This window comes from Copidosoma floridanum, unplaced genomic scaffold (genome assembly GCF_036245765.1).
Source record: "Copidosoma floridanum isolate Cflo_tuat_1 unplaced genomic scaffold, Cflo_Japanese_pri ptg000007l, whole genome shotgun sequence".
Classification (NCBI taxonomy): Eukaryota; Metazoa; Arthropoda; class Insecta; order Hymenoptera; family Encyrtidae; genus Copidosoma; species Copidosoma floridanum.
In genome coordinates, this window is record NW_028321884.1 from 7,237,215 (window position 1) to 7,259,813 (window position 22,599).

At 37.8% G+C, this 22,599-nt stretch overlaps 5 protein-coding genes across 6 annotated transcripts; 3 read left to right on the plus strand and 2 right to left on the minus strand.

The window, feature by feature from the left end:
- Window positions 1–236: 236 nt before the first annotated feature.
- On the minus strand, window positions 237–4,185 carry iPLA2-VIA (calcium-independent phospholipase A2 VIA). Its single transcript, XM_023390130.2, has 7 exons — window positions 4,011–4,185; window positions 3,566–3,831; window positions 3,382–3,472; window positions 2,864–3,314; window positions 2,489–2,790; window positions 1,350–2,397; window positions 237–1,269 (listed from the first exon to the last, which is right to left on the minus strand). The coding sequence occupies exons 2-7, from the start codon at window positions 3,790–3,792 to the stop codon at window positions 1,001–1,003; spliced, it is 2,388 nt and encodes a 795-aa protein (XP_023245898.2). The 5' UTR covers window positions 3,793–3,831; window positions 4,011–4,185; the 3' UTR covers window positions 237–1,000.
- A 4,454-nt stretch (window positions 4,186–8,639) lies between these two features.
- On the plus strand, window positions 8,640–13,563 carry LOC106641435 (transmembrane channel-like protein 7). Its single transcript, XM_014355856.2, has 4 exons — window positions 8,640–8,730; window positions 8,870–9,818; window positions 9,989–10,236; window positions 10,304–13,563. The coding sequence occupies exons 2-4, from the start codon at window positions 9,638–9,640 to the stop codon at window positions 12,200–12,202; spliced, it is 2,328 nt and encodes a 775-aa protein (XP_014211342.2). The 5' UTR covers window positions 8,640–8,730; window positions 8,870–9,637; the 3' UTR covers window positions 12,203–13,563.
- LOC106641436 (ribonuclease H2 subunit C) lies at window positions 12,515–14,308 on the minus strand. The gene is made up of 3 exons (XM_014355858.2): window positions 14,066–14,308; window positions 13,729–13,961; window positions 12,515–13,644 (listed from the first exon to the last, which is right to left on the minus strand). Exons 1-3 carry the CDS (start codon window positions 14,211–14,213, stop codon window positions 13,609–13,611), a joined length of 417 nt encoding a protein of 138 aa, XP_014211344.1. The 5' UTR covers window positions 14,214–14,308; the 3' UTR covers window positions 12,515–13,608.
- A 1,124-nt stretch (window positions 14,309–15,432) lies between these two features.
- On the plus strand, window positions 15,433–17,091 carry LOC106641454 (WD repeat-containing protein 18). Of its 2 annotated transcripts, none has more exons than XM_089588708.1 (2): window positions 15,433–15,621; window positions 15,692–17,091. In XM_089588708.1, exon 2 carries the CDS (start codon window positions 15,735–15,737, stop codon window positions 17,001–17,003), a length of 1,269 nt encoding a protein of 422 aa, XP_089444834.1. In that variant the 5' UTR covers window positions 15,433–15,621; window positions 15,692–15,734; the 3' UTR covers window positions 17,004–17,091. The 2 variants fall into 2 exon arrangements, with proteins under 2 accessions (XP_089444834.1, XP_014211364.2); XM_014355878.2 differs by having other exon boundaries at window positions 15,709–17,091.
- Window positions 17,092–17,668: 577 nt separating this feature from the next.
- On the plus strand, window positions 17,669–20,808 carry LOC106641455 (uncharacterized). Its single transcript, XM_014355879.3, has 5 exons — window positions 17,669–17,770; window positions 18,721–18,783; window positions 19,840–20,058; window positions 20,415–20,507; window positions 20,593–20,808. Exons 1-5 carry the CDS (start codon window positions 17,713–17,715, stop codon window positions 20,676–20,678), a joined length of 519 nt encoding a protein of 172 aa, XP_014211365.2. The 5' UTR covers window positions 17,669–17,712; the 3' UTR covers window positions 20,679–20,808.
- The last annotated feature ends 1,791 nt before the right edge of the window (window positions 20,809–22,599 follow it).

Below are 22,599 nucleotides of genomic sequence, written 5' to 3' on the forward strand. Positions count from 1 at the left end.
AATACTCGTGTGGCTGTACATAAATGTTATTATTTTTCCGACACATCGCTTTCATATTTTTTGCACGGAAAAACTGATGATACGTTGTAAAGAAAAACAAAACAAAAAAGTTGCATTCGTTAAAAAAAAAAAACAAAAAAAAAATATTCATACATTAATTTACTTGTGTGCGCTTTGTATTTTTTGATAAATAATACGTTGTACAGAGGAGTACTTAACTATTAACGGGTCACTCGTTGTTTTTTTTTTTTTTTTTTTTGTTTCTTTCACTTTATGTAAAAACGTAACTATAATGATAATAGTAATGTACACGTTCAACAATTAAAATATATATTAGCAACTGGTAACTACTTTCTTTGTCATTCAACGTACGAAATAGACAAATATATTATTTCTACTATAAAGTATATATACACATTTGAATCGATTGTTTAAATAATTAACTATTAATCCCATTTAGGTATGAAAATAATTTTTCATGCCACCAGCTTGCAAAGTGAACATTACCGTTACGTTACAGCTACTGGGACATGAAAAATCGTATACAACCCACGGCTGTAAGTATTAAAGCAGACAAGGAGAAGAGATTTTCTGTACTTTTTCGGCCTTGGGTCGTTTTGATGCAAATCCTTGCATAACTCGTGAAAATTTAATCTCAGTATCACGTCGATTTGCTATATTTTTAACCAACAAACTATTATTTATATATTTATTTCGTAACATTTCAAGTATTTTCTGTATTTGTTATGTTTTTTTTTTTGTTCTCTTTTTAAATTCTTATTCCTATACAACTGCTAAAATTAATCGTTGGACGTACGTATAAATCCGTTGTAAAAAAAATAAATGTATGCATACATATATTTATGAATCAGTTAATTGGATAAGTTAAAGTTCGAATTTTTTCAAAGGTGCAACTTAAAAAATTTTTTTCTGGGTTAAAAAGACTCACTAGATTCTCCTATTAAGAAATATACCTACACAGTCAGTAATTAATGGACAACTAACAGTTACAAATGAAGTCCAGAACATCCGCGAGATGCTTGATTTGGTGGCGATTGGTGTGCATGAAGGCCTTGGTCTCCCAGAGCATTTCAGCCAGTATGGCATCATTATCTTCATCCATGTTAATTTCTCTCGACATTTGAGGATTGAATCTGTAGTATGGCACGTCAATCATAGAGCACCAGGCCCTCGCTCTATCCACAACGCGACCGTCCGCTGCCGTCGCCTGGTCCACGAGTAGAGTTGCGAATGTTTTAAGACGCGATGCTGAAAACATTCAGTACATATACTTTTTTCTTCTTTTTTTTTCGTATACAAAAGCTTTTACTTTTAAGAAATCTCCTTACCTAATTTCGCCGTATCCAACAAACCCTCGGGCCAGTACACATCAACATTTTGAAGTGGCGAAAGGGGAATCGCACCGGTACCCAGTGACACCACCAATGACAGAGGTGTCTTCTCGCTTGACCTATTGCTAGCCTCCAGAGCAAGATTATACTCGTGTATCTCGGTCATGGCGTCCAGAGTGGGGTTATTGGCGATGAGTCCACCGTCCAGGAACCGTCCGAAAGCGCGAAAATACGATGGCGCTGCTCCCGTAGCCCGGGCTGCCTTCCACAGCAGCTGTTCCTCGGGTGGCAAGGTATCCTTGAATTTGTCGCCCGTCGCGACGTTTAGAATATTACTTGGCGAGTGGTAGTTTCGAAAAATGTGCAGATCGACGGGCTTGCGATCCGCAAGCACACCCATGATCATGAGCTTCGGATGCCGAATATCCGACATAACAGTCTCACTGCCCAGACACTCCTTCAGCGCGTTTTCCAAGGGTTCACTGCTATAGGGCCTCTTACCCACAAAGGCGTTATCTTTGATTCGAAAATACAGAGCTTGGCACTCTTTTAGACTTTTGCCGGCTGCCAGCCCGAGTGCCAAAATGCCCCCAGTGGACGTTCCAGCTATCCAATCGAAACAATTCGTAATGGGCTTGTTCAGTACGGCTTCGATTTCCAACAACGTCTGAACGAGCACCAAGCCCCTGATACCACCGCCATCCATGCACAAAAGCCTACCACCTTTGAAGCGCTTACGATCTGTCAAAGCCATGTTTGCTATGGTCGAGGCGTGGAGCATGTCATCAACAGCGGTACGTGGCACAGCAGAGGGGGCCTCGGGTGGTGCGATCCCGTTAAAATTTTCGTCGTACTTGCAGCCGACGTCGCATCCAATGACGTCTCGTGTACATCGTTCTGCACCAACTGCGTGTAAAATATACAAGATTTTCTGACCGTCGGCGCTGTCCCTGTTCACGAGATGCCGCGGGCTTTCGTTTTGCCAGTTTCGAGCGTTTATTTCCGCACCGAATGCTATGAGTAACTGAACTATTGCTGGAGTTGACTGTAATGGGTGACGAAAAAAACAAAAAAAAACAACGTTAAACAAAAATTAAATTCAGTATATTTTATTCCGATACAAAACATAATCTGACCTCTTTTACTGCTAAATGTAACGGGGAGTTTCCTCCTTTGTCGACTATATTTATGTCTGCCATGTGGCTCAACAGAGCTGCTACGCAATCAAGTCTCTTTCTGATAACCATCATGTGAAGTGCTGTTCTGCCATCAAAGTTCAATGCATTGATATCGCAGTTCTTACTCAATAATGTGTTTATGACTTCTTTGCTGCAACACCAATGCAATGGAGTACCTCCAAATTTCATATCATCATGTTTCAAGCTATTTGGTTGATTGTGAATGAAATCACCTACATAGCCAGGAGTTGATGCAGTTCCTAATAATAATCATGTTACATTACAAGAGTCAAGAGGAACCATAAATTAAAATCAACATAAGTGTAAAATTACCTTCTGATGCAGAAAGATTGCAATCGGCACCAATGAGTAAAAGAGCTTTCACGCAGTCTGGCTTGTCACTAAGGCAAGCAAGATGCATTGGTGTGTAACCATCGCTGTTTCTACTGTTCAAAGTATTTGGAAGATCAGCTCCTAGTGCCATGATGATGTCTTTGGTTGAACTAGCAGCATAATGATAAACTGTATTGGCTTTGAAATCTAAATGTTCCCTGGAACTATTTGCCGCGATTAACATTTGTACAATTTGTAAATTGTTTGATTTGATAGCAATTTGCAATGGGGATGCTCCAGTTTCCGAATCACCACTGTTTAAACAACTGTTGACTATATCCGAATTAAAAGCATCATAGAGCAATAAATGAGCAGCAATGTGAGCTAAATTCCAAGTTGGATGTTCGACTAGTGTATCACATAAGCTTTGTATTTTATTTACATTAGACATCTAAAAATAAAAATAGATGTTTATATTTTTTTATCTCTAGTGATGTATTTACATTTGCAAAACATACCTCTTTAGACAATTCCACAAGCAAGGGAACTTTATCTTTTAAAACTGTAAATCTGAGTTCCACTTCTTCACGAATGTTGGAGCGATATAAGCTATTATAAAGAACATAATATAAGTATCAAAAATAAAAGAAAATCATATTTTAATAGTAAGCATTCTGGAAATGTTGTGTGCAAGCAAAATACCTATAACCGGTGTAGTGTAATTTTTCCGAGTATGGCTTGTGCAATACAATTTCAAATTTTTCCTTCTCTCTACTGCCTGGTGAGTATAAAATAATGCCATCTTCGCGACAGTGTATATTTCTCTTGTGGTATTCGGTTGTCTTAATTTCGAGCACTTGGTCTGCAGGTACCTCAGAGAAGACAATATTTTTGAGCACAGTACTAGCAATACTTCCTAGCCACGCCATTTTTGACAGATGTCAGTTAACCAAATGATGCTGACAGAGCTGAAGCCAAACATTTAACAATTAAAATACTCATATAGTAATCAAGCACAAGAGTGATGAGAAATTAAAAATAACTATCAGAACCAAAGAGATACAAAATTCTTTATTTTTAACAAACTATCAATCAATCGAGTCACAAGCACAAAACAAGAATTATAAAGTTCAAGGACACACTTAACAGCTTGGTAATTAGGCTCTAGCAAGTCAACGATGAAGTGCTACGCTGTTAGACTATGCCACATCTGGAAAGAGCAAAGTTCATGACAGTCGATGATTAAGTTTACAAGTATTTTTTTCGCGTGTCAGTTTTATATATATATAGTATAAGCAGTAATCAATGGACATCTTAAATTTCGTCTGCAGATATATATATATATATATTCACATTTATACTTTTGAAGATAAATTTTCGAGTAAACGATAAATTGTTAACTTGCCGCCAAAAACACACGTATCGTTATTTTTTCATTTTATAGCTTCAACATGAGATGCGGCTGGTTTATAATTGATTAAATGGCTCTAATCCTGATTGCTCCGATTCAGAATTTTAGGAGCCACTTTTGGCCAAAAAATAAAGACCGCTAGGTGGCGCTGATCCAAATAATTATTGCTATTTACAGTAAAGTCACTTTATTAGTTATAAATCAGCCGCAACAAATCTTATATAGATAGATAATAAAAAAATAACATTCTTTATGCTACTTGCGGCAAGTTTACATTCTATCTCTTACCCGAAAATCGACCTCCAAAAGTATAGATATTCGTATGATTAAATAAAATCGACCCTGGGTGTATTCCGCAAATGCTGCCAGCAGTTAAGTTACGTAGGTCGTGGTAACGCCGCATGGTCGGGTGGCGCTAGCGTCAACCTGTACTAACTGTCGGTGGGTTCCGCATGTCAACAAACTTTGATATTTTTTACTGTTTTCGCTCCCATGCCATCTGATATTTCGGAGTTTGTTGACATGCGGAACCCACCGACAGTTAGTACAGGTTGACGCTAGCGCCACCCGACCATGCGGCGTTACCACGACCTACGTAACTTAACTGCTGGCAGCATTTGCGGAATACACCCATATAGTCCGCAGGCTAAGTATACGTCCTTAACCGCCTTTTTCACTAACGTTTAGAATAATGATTGAGACAATCAATGATTGTATCATGAGTTTTTGTATAAAGTTCAATTTATACAAATAAGTTGGTAAATATAGGCACACATGATTAATATTTAAACATTTTAAGCTGTATAAATATATAACATAGATTCCAAATATGCATTATTACCGCTGGAATATGCTAACAAAACCAAATATCCGTCTTTCTCACCCAGCAAAATAATAGGTATCTGTATAATCCTGTATCAATTTATTGCACACATGCGAAATGTTCAATGACAGTAAACAATGACATAATTTCAAACTTTACTTTTAACTCTTCATTTCACACGTAATTTTACAATGCAATTGATAAATTATTATTCATACAAAAGTATTAATATTCTTATAGGAGGTCGATTTTCAGGCAAAAGATTATTTGTAAACTTGCCGTAAACAGCACAGCCAATGTCAACTTTTTATTTTCTATCTACACAACTAGTTGCGGCTGGTTTTAGCGTTTCAGATTTCTAAACTAAAAAGTGGCCCTAAAATTCTGAAGGAAAGCTTTAGATATTTTAGGCCCTAGAGCCATGTTGTCAATTATAAACCAGCCGCAACTTATTTGACAGATACAAAATGAAAATTCAACATTTTCTGTGCTGTTTGCGGCAAGTTTACAATTTATCTATTACTCGAAAGTATAAATATATAGGAGGTCAATATTCGTATAAAACATACACTGCAAACTTGCCGCAAGTAGCACAAACATCGTCAATTATTTATTTTGTATCTATTTCAAGAGTTGCGGCTGGTTTATAAGTGACTAAATGGCTCTAGGGCTAAGCTGCCTAAAGCTCTCCTTCAGAATTTCAGAAGCAATTTTTGGCCAAAAAAATCACGACCGCTAGATGGCGCTGATCCAAATGATTATTACTACTTGTAGTAGAGCCATTTGATCAATTATAAACCAGCCGCAACTAATTAAGTAAATACAAAATAAAAAGATAACATTGTTTGTGCTGTTTGCGGCAAGTTTGCAGTGTATGTTTTACACCAATATCGACCTCCCTTATATTTACACTTTCGGGTAATAGATAAATCGTAAACTTGCCGCAAACAGCACAAACATCGTTAATTATTTATTTTGTATCTATTTCAATAGTTGCGGCTGGTTTATAAGTGATTAAACGGCTCTAGGGCTAAGCTGCCTAAAGCTCTCCATCAGAATTTCAGAAGCAATTTTTGGCCAAAAAAATCACTACCGCTAGATGGCGCTGATCCAAATGATTATTACTATGCTTATACTAGAGCCATTTAATCATTTATAAACCAGCCGCAACTAATTCGATAAATACAAAATAAAAAGTGAACATTGTTCGCACTATTGGCGGCAAGTTTACAATTTATCTTTCACCCGAAAGTATAAATATATAGGAAGTCAATATTCGTGTAAAAAATGCATTGTAAACTTGCCGCAAACAGCACAAACAATGTTATCTTTTTATTTTGTATTTACTTAATTAGTTGCGGCTGGTTTATAATTGATCAAATGGCTCTACTACAAGTAGTAATAATCATTTGGATCAGCGCCATCTAGCGGTCGTGATTTTTTTGGCCAAAAATTGCTTCTGAAATTCTGAAGGAGAGCTTTAGGCAGCTTAGCCCTAGAGCCATTTAGTCACTTATAAACCAGCCGCAACTCTTGAAATAGATACAAAATAAATAATTGACGATGTTTGTGCTGTTTGCGGCAAGTTTACGATTTATCTATTACCCGAAAGTGTAAATATAAGGGAGGTCGATATTGGTGTAAAACATACACTGCAAACTTGCCGCAAACAGCACAAACAATGTTATCTTTTTATTTTGTATTTACTTAATTAGTTGCGGCTGGTTTATAATTGATCAAATGGCTCTACTACAAGTAGTAATAATCATTTGGATCAGCGCCATCTAGCGGTCGTGATTTTTTTGGCCAAAAATTGCTTCTGAAATTCTGAAGGAGAGCTTTAGGCAGCTTAGCCCTAGAGCCATTTAGTCACTTATAAACCAGCCGCAACTCTTGAAATAGATACAAAATAAATAATTGACGATGTTTGTGCTACTTGCGGCAAGTTTGCAGTGTATGTTTTATACGAATATTGACCTCCTATATATTTATACTTTTGAGTAATAGATAAATTGTAAACTTGCCGCAAACAGCACAGAAAATGTTGAATTTTCATTTTGTATCTGTCAAATAAGTTGCGGCTGGTTTATAATTGACAACATGGCTCTAGGGCCTAAAATATCTAAAGCTTTCCTTCAGAATTTTAGGGCCACTTTTTAGTTTAGAAATCTGAAACGCTAAAACCAGCCGCAACTAGTTGTGTAGATAGAAAATAAAAAGTTGACATTGGCTGTGCTGTTTACGGCAAGTTTACAAATAATCTTTTGCCTGAAAATCGACCTCCTATAAGAATATTAATACTTTTGTATGAATAATAATTTATCAATTGCATTGTAAAATTACGTGTGAAATGAAGAGTTAAAAGTAAAGTTTGAAATTATGTCATTGTTTACTGTCATTGAACATTTCGCATGTGTGCAATAAATTGATACAGGATTATACAGATACCTATTATTTTGCTGGGTGAGAAAGACGGATATTTGGTTTTGTTAGCATATTCCAGCGGTAATAATGCATATTTGGAATCTATGTTATATATTTATACAGCTTAAAATGTTTAAATATTAATCATGTGTGCCTATATTTACCAACTTATTTGTATAAATTGAACTTTATACAAAAACTCATGATACAATCATTGATTGTCTCAATCATTATTCTAAACGTTAGTGAAAAAGGCGGTTAAGGACGTATACTTAGCCTGCGGACTATATGGGTGTATTCCGCAAATGCTGCCAGCAGTTAAGTTACGTAGGTCGTGGTAACGCCGCATGGTCGGGTGGCGCTAGCGTCAACCTGTACTAACTGTCGGTGGGTTCCGCATGTCAACAAACTCCGAAATATCAGATGGCATGGGAGCGAAAACAGTAAAAAATATCAAAGTTTGTTGACATGCGGAACCCACCGACAGTTAGTACAGGTTGACGCTAGCGCCACCCGACCATGCGGCGTTACCACGACCTACGTAACTTAACTGCTGGCAGCATTTGCGGAATACACCCCCTATGGCATTATAAGTAAGTACTTAGTAGTGATTACTATATTACTACACATAACTTACACTCTCTTTACCAGAATGATAAAATCAGAGGCTGTATCTTCCGCAAATGCTACCAGCAGTTAAGTTACGTAGGTCGTGGTAACCTCCAACAGGTACACTGATACACAGTTACAGTTTAATAAAAAGGTCATACTCGTAAACTCGTTTGCTCAAGTCTCTACAAAGTTTGTAAAAAAAATTTTGTTATGATGACCTGACTGTAATTATGCCACAATGTGCTACACCTGCTACATATTACAAGAAACAAGTATCGTAACAATACAAACGAAAGTTGGCAATCACAGGGTGTAAGTCAGGCCAAGTTGCGCCAAAGTCAGCGCCGTATTAAACCCGCACTTGCGGCCAGACATTGGTTTGGGCCAGGTTGGGCTATTTGAGATCTGGCTATCAGTGGGCAGCCCGCCTCAAAAATGTCATCCACGCCCTCATCCCATGTCCCATGCCAAATCAGAGATCATCAGATCCCAAATTGTCGTATACGTTGTAGGTGTAGCAGACAGACTCGACTCGAGACGCCTTGGCAACACCGTGGGGTGTCTCTACCATGCAGTGGGTGCTGGTAGACTGCAGTGGTATGTAATATATATTGTATAATTGTACGTATATACAGCTGGGTCCTAATGCCCATGATTCCATAAATCCCAATATCTTACACATTCATTTTCGTGACAGAGCTCAGATTACAACAGATTATTTTATTGTGTATTTCAGGTCGACTACTGTATGATAGCCGTGCTCACGAGAACACTCATTTGCTCATCTCTCGCGAAATGAGCCTCATCATCTGCCGATGTTTGTGTTTGCCTGCATCATCTGCAACTACATGTTGATGTTGGGTGCAGTTGTACGTACCGCTGTAAAAATATGTCATATATACAGTCGTTAGTAACCCAGGTGTAGCCCCTCATCGTTTAGTCCTTCCCTTTTCTGTCTCCTTCATTTAGTTAGGAATCGGGTTTACAAAAGTATTTATTTTGGAGCATGGCGTGTTTGCATCATGTCGATGAGAAAGTGTCGGGCGTGAAGATAACATCACAGGAAAATATTTATTTTCACTTCTAAAAGAATAAATAAAAAATGAGGCCTAATCTGCTGGTGTGCAAAGAGAGAAAGAGAGCGTGTCTAACTAATGTGAATTCTGTCATCTCTTTAACACCCCGTGGATAAACGATTAAAAAACTGCAATGCAAACCAAGACTTTGACCTTGGTTCAGTTTAGTGTTATTGTTTTTTAACTTGTGCAGTATTCTACAAACTGATTTGTTTGATCTGGTGTCACTGTGATCATGCTCTCAAAGTCCTATTTGAGTTTTACTGAGTTATGTTTTGTGCTGAGAATATGAGTTCTGCAGGTGATCCTAGGCTGTCGTTGAAGCAGCTGCTGATAGTGCTTCTGCATCAAGAGTGCACATTTGAAGCGTAGTATAAATATAACGGAGGAGTGGAACACATCCCTCGAATTTCGCGTGAGTGGAAAAAATGTCTGGTGGTGACAGAAAGAAGCGCACGGGCGACCGCGGACAGGGTTGGGAGGAGGCTGGTGCCGAGTTTTACCAGGAGAGTTACCCTGCTGCTGCCATCGAGGCTGATCTCCAACAAGCTTTGCAGAGGGATCCGTCTCACATAGCAACCCTCCTGCCAAGCAAGAAATCTCGAGTTGGTCAGTTTTTCAATTCCAATATATTAAAGTTTTGTCTCTCTCTATTTTATGAGATTACCAGTAAAGCTCAATTCTTTTGGTCAAATCCAGTTTAACAGTACTTATGCATTTTTCATCCAATTTTTTTGTACATTATTTACGATTTGTCAATGATTTGTTTACATGTTTAGCTACAACTCAGAAAAGAGTCAGGCATGAACCTCGCACGACACTCAGAAGACGCACAAGCACGCGTTCGAGATGTGCAACGAGTACGGTGAGAAGAATGTCCACAAATGTTCAGGATGCTGCTGTTTCTATGTTACCCGACCTTTCGGAAAATCTGTCCAACGAAGAGCGCACCTGGGAGGAAATCATGCAAATCAAGTCAATGCCGGTTTGCATGGCACAGAAAATCGAGATGAAAAGACAACTGCAGGTAAGTGATTACATTATATTTCACGTATGCCGAAACATTATTTCAAATTTAATATGCATACTTGCAGAGTGCAACAAAATTACGACTACAAGGCTTTGATCAGCTGAAATGGCAACGAAGAAAAGCATGGCAAACATTTTGCATCAAAGCAAACGAGGCCTACTCGAAAATGGAACTGTGGAGTACGAGTCTCAAGAAAATAGGCGGTAATCTTGGGATGGGTATAGTTGCCTTTTTCCTATTTATAAAGTGGATTCTTTTTTTGAACCTTGTTCTGTTCGGTATGATTTCGGTATTTCTTGTTTTACCCACAACACTTTTAGAAGTTCCAAGAAACGAAACGTGTGCCTCGACAAACGACACAGTCACAACTTATTGCTGCACAGAACAGTACTGGAACAAGTCACGGGAGTTTAATACATTTTTAGACTTTTTTCAAGGCAGCCACCTTTTTGAATACAGCCTTTTGTTTTACGGGGCATACCCTTCTCTGTCATACTACGGCAATAGTAATGAATATCACTATGATTTACCACTAGCCTACATGTGCGTAATGATGCTCGTTTTCGTGGTAAGTTTGGTTGCGGTGGTCAGGTCATCGGTCAAGGGTTTCAGAGAAAGAGTCGTGGAAGGCGAGGGTCAGTTTTATCGGTACTGCAATCTCGTTTTTGGCGGTTGGGACTATTGCATCAATAATGAAAATGCTTCAGAAACGAAACACAGAGCACTGTATAACGAAATAAAAGTGCTCATGGAATCTGAGAGATTCGAGGAAGAGCGCCAGAATCGTACCTGCGAAGAAAAATTCAAACTGTGCCTGGTGCGTATTTTCGTCAATGCGCTCGTACTCTTGATTCTTTGCTCTTGCGGTGTCTTTATTTTCTTTATAATACGCTTTTCTTTCGAGCAAGCTTCTTTAAGGGTGGACATGACTCAACGTGACATCTTTAGCGAAATGAACCTTGATACGGTTTATCAGATTTTCTTTGAATTTTTGCCATTCATCTGCATATTTCTCCTAAATATCAGCGTACCTGTGTTTTTTCAACACCTGATAAGCCTTGAAAGTTACAGTCCTTCTTCAGTCATCAAAATCACACTGTTGCGCACAATTTTTCTCAGGCTAGCCTCTCTTGTCGTTCTTCTCAGCAGCTTCTACGTTAAATTAAACGCCAAAATAGATGATGACGAATGTATGAACTCTGCGCAGCTCCTGTGCTGGGAAACATTTGTAGGACAACAATTTTTGAAGCTCTACATAACCGATATTGTTGGTCAGTTCTTTGTGACTTTCTTCATAAATTTCCCAAGATCGCTCATTGGAAAACATTCCGAGAACAAAGCCTTACGATTTATTGGTCATCAGAAGTTTGATTTATGCAAACACGTCCTGGACATTGTTTATCTGCAAACAATCTGCTGGCTGGGTGTGTTTTTTGCACCATTTCTACCTTTCTTTGGTATCATTGGCTCTTTCTTGCTGTTTTATATCAAAAAGTTTGAATGCCTCGTCAATTGTCGGCCCTCGAATCATGTCTACCGAGCAAGCAGGTCCCATTCTTTGTTCATGTTCATATTGTTGATTTGTTACGTGTTCGTCGTCGTCCCGATCGGCTACTGCCTGGTCAAATTTAGCCCGTCCAAGGCCTGTGGACCCTTTAAGGAGCTCGACTCGCCTTGGAGCCTCGTAGTGACCACGTTCTTGCAGCTGCCAAACTGGATCAGATCCATTGTATCTTTTCTGGGCACAGCTGGTTTTGGCATACCGGCTTTCCTAGTGCTCTCTCTACTGTTATACTATTATTACGCGGTTTCAATGGCAAATAAGAACATGGTGACGGTTCTGAAGAATCAGCTGGTACTCGAGGGACACGACAAACAGTTCTTGCTCAACAGGCTGAGTGCTTTTATCAAGCAGCAGCAAGAACAGACCAAGTATCATCAAGATCTGAATGACTATACATAGATTAATTTTTTTAACTCGTGTGTATATATCTATACAGGGTATGCACATTATTTAGGTACATTGTTACGATTACGCGCAACTAAGTGCACACTTAGGAACTCTGGACTAGTCATTATTTTAATAAGAACTAAATAGACTCTTAACAGATAAGAAACATCATCCAAAAATACTAATAAATTATTTGTATTGTGTCATTCTTAACATATTGAATGTACCTAAGTGTCATATTTTGATTTGAGCAGTTTTGTTTGGAATTCAATTTATGAATATTTTTGGATGATAGGATAGGTAAATAAATTTACAGACTCTAAGTTTATAATTTTTAAAGGCGATAATCCATTTGTTTTAAGTTTTCAAGTTTTACAAATTTATTTTTTTATACAGAGGATACTGAAAGTAGGTTCAACTGATTTCTGATATACTTGTGTCGATATGACTACTGTTACTGTGAATAATCGGTGATAACTTATCAATAGAACTTTTCATTGAAATGTATTATAAAAACTGGAATTATTCCTATTTGTATAGTTTTCTCACGTTATAAAAATAGTCGAATCTGTTACATATTACACTTTGAAATTTTAATCCAATTTAATCAGTATTTCTTATTTATTTCAAACAAAGATTAAAATAAAAGACTGTTTTATGATACCATAACATTAGATTTGACTGTTAAAAACAATGTTTTTTAATACTTTGCATGATCTTTTTATGAATCTTACATCATTTAACGTAAATGAGTAATCATCATTTTTTTAGTAAATATATTGATGATACAGAACTAAATGGCAAGTAATAGATCATTGTAACTTTTATCACCAAAACACTTGAGCTATTACTCATATTTCATTAGCAAAAATTAAAAAATAATAATAATAAACAGCAAGCAAGCTGATGTCGATATAAACATTTTTGTGCTTAATAGTGTAAATATAGAATTTGTACCAAGTGGTATACAGAGGAGAATAAAACGGTCTAATGACAAACAATGAATGAACATAAAAGTGAACTTGCAGATCACAAATACCAAGTATTTGAGCTTGATCTCTTTCATCTTCTTTAGTAATAAAAATATACTGTCCATTAATTACTGCTGTGAGCTGCCATGATTTGTACTTAGACTATTGAAGCAAACACTAATTTAATGATTGTATGTAAAGCATTGTATGCATATAGTTATCAATGAATTTATATAAAAAAATGTGTCATGGCGTAAGCAAATACTGTATACTCGATTCTATATTGTCTTTTAAATAATTCGTAAGACTCGTTTCAATTACAATTTATAAAATATATATTTAAAAAAAAACATCGTCGCCATACTTTATTAACATTTTATAATTACAATAAATAGGTGAAAAAATAAAAGTTACTATCCATTTAATACTACAGCCTTATTTCTTTCCTCACACAGCTGTAGACTCCTGCTCTGTAGAATGCAGCTACAAATCACAAAGCAAGCGTGTAAATTGTAAAATAAAACAAAAAATCGTACGAATGAAAAGGTGGGTATAATGTTTACGTACTGCTTCAGCAATATCAATCCAGTCTAATGCAGATATAAAGGCATCATTTTTGGAAGGCAACTTATCGTAATTCCAGTAAGTGAACTCCTTGAATGTTGCTGTAGCGTAGATATTGCGATCAGCTCCGTCGACTTCAGGCTTTTTGTACTCGTAAAACGTCACACCTGTATAGCCTTTGGGTACTGCTACTTTTTTACCCTGGAGCGGATAACCTCTGAACGACGATTTTAAGTCTAAAGTGATAAAAAATTTTTAATAAAGGAATTCATGAGATCTTGAACTTTTAATAACACTTTATAAAACGCTAGTTACTTGCAAATTATTGATAAAAACTTACACTCTTCGTCAATGTTTTTGATGTAAGGCTTGAAATACGTGTTTACATTGGCTTTATCATCGGCGAATATCTTACAAGGTATCGAGTGTAACTCTGGCTCCTTTTCCATCGTCATGTCTTTTTTATTTATGTGCAAACTTATTGACATGTTTCCAACAATAGAGTTACTTTTGTATAGTATTACTTTGAAGATCTAACTGTAGGTACTAGGTACGCATAAGTATTTTTTCTTAACAATTTGTATATCAGAGCACACACCGTTTTCGCGCGCTTCTTTTCTCTCCAGACAGCCTAGTGACAATGTATGTGCGCTAGGGAATTTCAGGATCAGCGCCATCTAGCGTTGCGGATTTCGCGGACTGCCGCAAACTATTTTCTAGGGGAACCGTCTTGAAAAAGTCCCTATATTCTAGTAATTTTTGGAAGAAGTAAATCACTAGATAAATATAGATATAGTACAGTAGCTCAAAAATCGACGACGTAAAGGGTCCATTTGTGCTTCGAAATACGCCATACAGTTCGAAATTGATGGTCACATGCATTACTAAAAATACTTAAATTTGCTAAAAATGTAACAATTGTCACCCACGACTCCATACGTATATATACTGACTATCAGTCTATACATACCTCGTCGTCGGTAGCGTCGGTCAACTGTCGATATACGCGCTGTACCGACGGCTGGCTGACTCGGTCGAACTGCAGGTCTCCCTCTTATCTCGTGTTGACCGTCGGTACAGCACACAGCAGTGTTTGCATCGCTAGATGGCGCTAGATCCAAATGCATTTTCGACCGACGAACTTCGAGGGTGTATTTGCGTGCTTCAATATACGCAATATATATAACCAACGCGAGGCATGCGTGAGTGACAATTGTTACATTTTTAGCAAATTTAAGTATTTTTAGTGATGCATGTGACCATCAATTTCGAGCTGTATGGCGTATTTCGAAGCACAAATGGACCCTTTACGTCGTCGATTTTTGAGCTACTGTACTATATCTATATTTATCTAGTGATTTACTTCTTCCAAAAATTACTAGAATCTAGGGACTTTTTCAAGACGGTTCCCCTAGAAAATAGTTTGCGGCAGTCCGCGAAATCCGCAACGCTAGATGGCGCTGATTCACAGCACTTGAACCTCTGTAATATATCGAGTACTACTCGAAATTATATCGATTATTACAGTTTTGCCGGGATTTGAAATTTTTAGAGTAGACATTTTATTTTTCATGAATTACAATGAACTTTATCAATGCATTATTACATTAAATCATCCTTATGTCGATTATTGATAATTATTTAATTTTTTGCATGTATCTTTCCTTTCTTTTTTTTTTTTTTTTTTTTTAAGATTGTACACACATATAGGTTACGTAGTTCATCTGCATAGTTACACGTGACGTTCGAGTACTGTTGACAAATACGGTGATTTGCATTTTTATAATTTTGTAATTTATTTGTGTCGGTATGAAATCGAAGTGACGCTACACAAATTGGTCAACTTGAAAACCTGCTGCACGTGCCCGAAAGTACTGGTAGTCGTCAACAAACAAGGTAACGTGATTACTCACCCAATCACTTAAATTTTTCTAAAGGAAGAATAATGAACGAATTTTTCATACAGCTTAAAATTTTTTTTAGGTAACGGTATCATTTTTATTTAAAAAATGCGGTGTCCACACGAACTGGTTATGACCTGTGACAGTGGCTGCGAAAATTGGAGTGCAGCAGCTTGGGATCCGCGCACTGGATCTCTTCTATCAACTTATAAGCATGCCAGTGCTTTGGGACATCATTCGTTGCAATTATTAAAAGACTCTTACGTAATAGCATCCAGTGCAACTAAACCAAATTTGTTTTTGTGGCCCTTAAACAGTCAAACGCTAGTTCCAAATTTAAGATTAAGTACACCTGGCAAAGTGACTGCCCTAGCTTGTACGTCCAATGGTTCTTACATAGCTGCGGCCATAGGTGAAAAGATTTACATTTGGCAGACATGCAATGGTCAATTGATCAATTCGTTTGCTAGGCATTACCAGACCATAAGTTGTTTGACGTTCAGTAAAGATGGGTCCTGTTTGGCTAGTGGTGCTGAGGATAGTTTTATTTTTGTTTGGTCTATGAGTCAGGTCGCTAACTCTAAGCAAGCTGAGCCACTAAACTCGTTTAATCATCACTCGTTGCCTGTAAAGGATCTCAAATTTGGACATATTGTAGATTTTGGAAGGTTATATTCTGTTTCGTTAGACAAATCTGCAAGAATATATGACGTTCACTCGAGTCTTTTGCTTCTGACGCTAGTGTTTGATGTTCCTCTTGTAGCACTTTGCACGGATATCATGGAGAACGAGCTTTATGTTGGCTCATCCACCGGTGTGGTTATGAAGTGCAGTCTGAGAGATCCTCCTAGAGGAATACAGCACCATGTTGCTGCTAACGACGACAAAATTGTTGTTTTCAAAGAACACACAAGTAGCATTACATCTTTAGCAGTTTCTGTGGACTGTTCTACTTTACTCACCGGCTCCACTGATGGAATGGTGCATTTGTGGGATATCCCGAGTTGTCAAATTATTTTGACACTAAAGCACAAAGCGCCGGTTGTCTCGGCATTCTTTGTACCAGCTTATGACAACTTTTCCGTGAACAACCTTCAGCCAAGCTTGGAAGTTAAACCCCTGCAGAGAGTATCCAATGTAGGAAACATTGAGTTTATGCTTGACGTCCACAAAAACAATGAAGACGATGCCTGGATTCTAGATTTTGAGGGCCAAGCGGATGATTTGAACACAAAGAACCCACAAGACTGCAACGAAACTCAAAGAGAATTGGAAGACGCTCGGGCGGAGATAGAGAGGCTCAAGAGAATCAATGGGGAATTGTACAAGTACAGCGTGAAGAATATTCTCGACAAACAATCAAGTATCGAAACGTAAATTAGCCCGCGGAAACAAATTGATTTGTACATTCTAAATAATAATTTTTATACAATTTTGTCTACACAAGCGGAAGTTAATAAAAAAAAAGTTCACACAATGACCTCATTTTTATCTTTCCTCTACGAAATTGCGATGTGATGACAAGTTTGTTTATTGAAAGTTGATTGGTTGCCAAACTGCATGGACAGATTGGTGTTCCTTACATATGTTTAGTTTCAAAGTATCCACACCTAATCATACCTATCACGTTAATGATTTTCAACGGAGATGGACCCAAACATTTGCATGGGAAAACAGGAGGGAAGCAAAGCATTATTCACACGATGTCATCAGGGGGTAAACTGATGAGATTTTTGTATTCGACTGGAAACGATTGTGTTTACCCACTTAGCATCCAAATTGCATCTCAAATTTCTACTTTGTACAAATTGGACCATTCCTTTGGTAAGAAAAAAGCAAAAAAAAAAAAAATACTGAAAACTTCCAGGTCACACCCCATCGGTCTTTTAATCAATCCTTGCATACCTTTTGCGCTCGAAATAGAACCCAATCGCCTCCTCGCATCGCAAAGAGTCGATGGTTTTCGGGCAGGGGTCCAGAAATACTGCGCAGCCCTTTTGTCGGGGTATATAACACCCGCGAGTCGGAATCAAGACCTGCAGTTGCCTTTTTCGACCGAAAGAGCGAGATAGTCCTGTTCCGCGACATGAAGTTCAATCCGGCTGTTTGCCTGCTACTCGCGCTCTTCTGCGCCTGCCTTGACGGTAAGTTTTTTTCGTTTTTTTGTTGCACCGGTGCAGCTCATCAGTTGTTTAATCTTCTCGACATCAAACGAAATGTATCTTTTGATGAAAAAAAAAAAAAAAAAAAAAAGAAAAAGAAATCGACGCGCTTTCAATTTCCCATGGCACGAGCGAAAAACTAATCAAAAGTATTAATTCGAGTACTATAACTCGAGCGCGCGTTTTTCCTCCGGCCGATGGTCCATCACTAACTACTTAATCAACGAAAAAATCCCGCGCACATTTTTCATAGACACGCGTCCATCTGTCCCTCGACACGCGCATTTACCGTACATGGCACTGCTTTTTCTCTGAAATAAAAAAAATAAAAGTCACGTAGCCGTTCATCGTATCGCGCGTCAAATCAAGATGTGCCAGAGGAGCGAGGGAGAGGTCAGCTCGCAGAGATAACCGATTCATCATCCGAACTAATAACGCAAAAAACTATACGTATAAAAAAAAAAAAAAAATAAAAACTGCTCCCAGAGAGTCAACAGATACTTTTTTGCCGCATATACGACCTTATCTGCGTACTGTCCCAGACGAGTGCAATTTTTATTCGTGAAAACCTTTATACGCGCCAGATATTACACGTTTTTCCGAGCGTATATATTATATATACATATGAAGTTGCACATGGACTAACGAGGACAATCTCATTTCGAGAAGTGCGATTTTCCGTTGGCACAGCATCGATATCACCTACAAGCGCTTTTCGTTTCACGTTTAGCTCGGCTTTATCTTGGAAGCTTTTGCACCGTCCGCGTCTCTCGTATACGCTCGCAAAAGCTCGCTAATGATGACGCTGCGAGTGAATCCTTTCCACGAATACCATATGCGAGGCAAAAAATAATACGACGATATCGATAATCTTCTGCGTGCATAAACACACGCGTGATATTATTTTTTACACGTACTTTTTAATGTTACAGCCATTGCTGCCGAGGCTCTCAAAAGCAACGCTCCCGAGTGCCCCCGAGGGATTCCAGCTTCAGGTGTAGTATTATATCCTACCCAAAGTGCCGTTTTTTTCCCTCTTGTGTATATACCTACCTTCTATCATGCATTTATCGCCAACTCTTTTGATCCCTCTGTGTGTATATTGTATACACAATTACACCAATTAGCATTCACTCGACTAATCGTCCCCCCCCCCGCCCCTGGTTAATGGCTCGTCATCAACAACAGCAAGAGCAATTTGAAAGAGCTTGAAGAGCTTTTTCCTGTTTCAACCGTGAAACGCGTGGGATGAAAAAAAAGGGCCATCCTCGTTTCACAACTCGTCGCTCATAATTTCCCGATTTTAATATGATCGTACAGTATTGTATTGTGATGCGAGTTTTGTTACGAGCTCTGATGCCTTTTTTTTTCTTCTCCATTCTGTACGTGTATACGTACATACTTTTTCCCCACCAATATGGATCTGTGTTTTTTTTGCCTCTCCGTTACCAGCTAATAACGCCGTTACTGGTCTGGAAAGGGTGGAGGTTTAACGAGCCGTAGCGATGATTTAAGTTAATCGGGTTTAAATGTGGTTTATTGATTCCCCGATAAACGGGGAATGTGGAGTTGCAACACAAGCGGCCCAATGTGGAGGAGGAGGAGGAGGAGGTAACTTATTTACCGCTTTCATTATGATTTGTTTCCCCCGGTGTATATAGGTACACATGTATACGTACCTCACCCATCATACAGACACGGTGTGTATATATGTATAATGCAGGCGCGCCGTTTACCCCTCTCATCCCTCCTGAATAATTATTATTCCGTTGGTGCCGTTATGTTTGTCCTGTACGCTGGCAATTTGTCCCGGTTTGTATCGGTTGATTATTCATCCGTATCTATACGCAATATGTATGCGCATGATTGCGACAATTTCATTTTTCTTCTTTTCCTCCTTCAGTGCCATCGCCCGTTAAATGTCACGTGGATTTGATGTGGCGATAAAATCGTCGTTAGATGTATATATGTTCAATCGTTCCGTTGATCGTGCCCGCGTGAGCAGGTATTATTTTTTGTTATTTGTATTACCTGGTATATTACCTGCGCAGTGTGCAAAAGGAGAATACGACTCTTTCCGTTCCCGAGAATCGGCCGTCGACAGGATCCCGATTTCGAGAGGGTCGCCAGGAGTTTTGGGCTGATCAAGCAGCCGAGAATCGGCAGGTCCGATCCAACCATGTCCGGCTCGAGCAAGTGGATACACGAGGACGGCTGGCTGGACGACGCGAGCAATGATTCCGCCAACTCGGCGGCTTACCGTCGTCGAGGTATACTCGCTTATGCGTATAGTATTTACATGTAATCAATACCTAGAGAAGTAAATGGCGATCGATCGATCATTACAAGCGCCGATTGACCACGGGATCCGATTAATTGCCCGAACAATTGAATCTCCTTTGTTTGTACAGCACTTGCGTATTTTATAGGTATAAATATCGCTTTTATCCTCAAACGCAATCCGACGAAACTTTTTTGGTTGTCGAGCTACGAGTATGAGCACATCCATTGGTGACGCGTAATTTTTTTTCCTATCGTCTGTGTTGCAAACCTATGACGTTTGAGTACATCGGTATACGATTATTCCTTGTCTGTGCGAAAAAGTCATTGGGCTGCTTGATTTCAGCGGCAGAGGAGGAAAAGGAGGAGGGCCTGAACAACCTCTCCGCCCAACGAAGGGACTCCAACGCACCCTGGGCATTCTTCGTCATCACGCCTAGTACTATAATAAATATAATGTTGCTCTCGTCGTTTATCCATTTTGGGCTGATTGTACGCAAATGAAAATCATTTTTACTTTGTAGATTTTCAAAGCTTGGACCAACAACAGACGGTCGATGGGTTGATGTCCCAGCTCGAGCATGGAAACGATTACGGGATAGACGAGTGATGAGCAGAGAGACGTCGCTTGGCCTTTCGATTTTTTTTTTTTTTTCCTTTCTTTCTATTAGGCTTCAGATTGATGTGTTGTGCTGTATTATTGTAACTATCATGTATAAATAAAGAGGTTGAAATAATAATAAAAAAGTCATTCACATGGTAATTAATGTAACATTTTTTTTTTTTTTTTTCTCCTTTAATGACCAACTGCGTTCAATGTACAGTCGCGCGTTCTACGAACAGAACGAAAAATGTTTTCTTACAAAATTACATCTTAAAATGAAATTTTATCAAAAAAGAATCGTCACCTTTTTTTTTGTTCACTTTTACAGTGTCTTAAAATGGAAGTCAATGGTTGCTTTTTTCCTTTTTTCTTCTTATTTTTTTTTTCTCTTTCGCTCTGATGGAAATAAAAACTAGGTGTACACATATATATTCGTACGAGAGACACTCTTTTCGCGTCAGAGAGTCTCGTACCTTCAAAAACAACCTCGTGTTTTTATTTTTTATTTTTTATTTTTAGCCTTATCGTTTACAGTAGTATTTATTTGGTTTTCGCGCTTTCTAAAATTTTGTTCGTTTGTATTGTTTGTTTGTCTGTGTGTTTTTGGATTTTCTCATCCATCGTCGTTATGTTTATTCTCGTGGCAAATCGTTGAAAACGATGGTTATCTATATATGACTCACTATGGGAAAAATTCATACACATAAGCGCGCACACGTCGATCTCGAAAAAAATTAACAACACGACAGCGTTAAAAATTCAATATTTTTATTATAATTAAATTTTTTCTTTTCTTCCTCATTCATTAATTGACAAAGCGTTCATAATAAATACCGTCGTACACGTGATGTTGGCTGACTGTATGTCGTATGTTTGTATATATATTAATGTGTCTGCGACTGTTTTACTGTTTATTAATAATCCTGTCCGTCTCCGTGTGTGTAGATGTGTGCGCACGCGCCCACATATTGGCCTCTCGTAAGACTTACACGCACGTATACGCGTACATGTAATTGTACGTGTTTTATATAATATATATATGCATATTTTTTTTCTTCCCTATATTTATGTATACGTATATAATATCTGTATACGCGAACGCTTGTGTATGTTAACAAGTATTTACACGCAGGTGGATTCAACAAATCTATGTTTGGTAATGATAATTGCAAGAAAATGGAAAAATTATTGGGACTAGTGGGGTTAAGGGAAAGGGGCTGAAAGGGCATTCCCTAAAAAAACGAGTAAAGCATGAAAACTCGTTGTGCGACAAGTTTATTTTTTCAACGCTTATCGATGTTTTCGTTATTTTCTGATTTTTCGGCGTAACAATAAAAATTTTTCTCTTTGCTACGTTGAAAGTTCACTTTCATTCGATGAAACTAATCATACACTCGGAAAATTGATGTTTGAAAACTTTTAAAAGAGATATACGAACGAATACAAAAGTTGGCACGTAATTACATATACATTCCGCTCGAACTTACGTTGTATACATGTGTAGGCAGGGAGAAAAATCACAAGAATGAAAAAGGAACTAAATTGACGATTAATATAATATATATTTCTTTTTTTTATTTTTTTTTATTTTACTTAATATATAATTATTCACCGGTAAAAATTTTCCTTTTTTTTTTTTTAGTTTTTTTTCATTTACTGATCTTTGATAAAAATTTTTCTTTTTTTTTTACTATCTGGGAATCGACGCAAGGAAGGAATTAAGGTACAAGGACGTTTAAGATTAGTTAAAGATATAATTTATTTGTTTATTTATTCTTTTATACTCTATTTCTAACCGATTTTTATTATAATTATTTTTTATTTTCTTTTCTTTTTCTTTTTTTTTTTATTCTTTTTATCTTAGTTATCTTTTCATGTAGGCTAAAATTATCCTTAAGAGTAGATTTACCGCTGGAAATAGAGATTC

What these genes read in the sequence shown, in the direction of transcription:
- LOC106641436 (XM_014355858.2), bottom strand. Translation starts at nt 14,213, where the DNA reads ATGTCAATAAGTTTGCACATAAATAAAAAAGACATGACGATGGAAAAG. An exon ending in CAAAAACATTGACGAAGAGT is followed by an intron (nt 13,962 to 14,065) that starts GTAAGTTTTTAT and finishes TTATCACTTTAG; the next exon opens with ACTTAAAATCGTCGTTCAGA. An exon ending in GGATTGATATTGCTGAAGCA is followed by an intron (nt 13,645 to 13,728) that starts GTACGTAAACAT and finishes TGTGATTTGTAG; the next exon opens with CTGCATTCTACAGAGCAGGA.
- LOC106641454 (XM_089588708.1), top strand. Translation starts at nt 15,735, where the DNA reads ATGCGGTGTCCACACGAACTGGTTATGACCTGTGACAGTGGCTGCGAA.
- iPLA2-VIA (XM_023390130.2), bottom strand. Translation starts at nt 3,792, where the DNA reads ATGGCGTGGCTAGGAAGTATTGCTAGTACTGTGCTCAAAAATATTGTC. An exon ending in CAATCTTTCTGCATCAGAAG is followed by an intron (nt 2,791 to 2,863) that starts GTAATTTTACAC and finishes GATTATTATTAG; the next exon opens with GAACTGCATCAACTCCTGGC. An exon ending in GTTGGATACGGCGAAATTAG is followed by an intron (nt 1,270 to 1,349) that starts GTAAGGAGATTT and finishes GAATGTTTTCAG; the next exon opens with CATCGCGTCTTAAAACATTC.
- LOC106641435 (XM_014355856.2), top strand. Translation starts at nt 9,638, where the DNA reads ATGTCTGGTGGTGACAGAAAGAAGCGCACGGGCGACCGCGGACAGGGT. An exon ending in AAGCAAGAAATCTCGAGTTG is followed by an intron (nt 9,819 to 9,988) that starts GTCAGTTTTTCA and finishes TTACATGTTTAG; the next exon opens with CTACAACTCAGAAAAGAGTC. An exon ending in AGATGAAAAGACAACTGCAG is followed by an intron (nt 10,237 to 10,303) that starts GTAAGTGATTAC and finishes GCATACTTGCAG; the next exon opens with AGTGCAACAAAATTACGACT.
- LOC106641455 (XM_014355879.3), top strand. Translation starts at nt 17,713, where the DNA reads ATGAAGTTCAATCCGGCTGTTTGCCTGCTACTCGCGCTCTTCTGCGCC. An exon ending in CTTCTGCGCCTGCCTTGACG is followed by an intron (nt 17,771 to 18,720) that starts GTAAGTTTTTTT and finishes TTAATGTTACAG; the next exon opens with CCATTGCTGCCGAGGCTCTC. An exon ending in GGCGGCTTACCGTCGTCGAG is followed by an intron (nt 20,059 to 20,414) that starts GTATACTCGCTT and finishes GCTTGATTTCAG; the next exon opens with CGGCAGAGGAGGAAAAGGAG.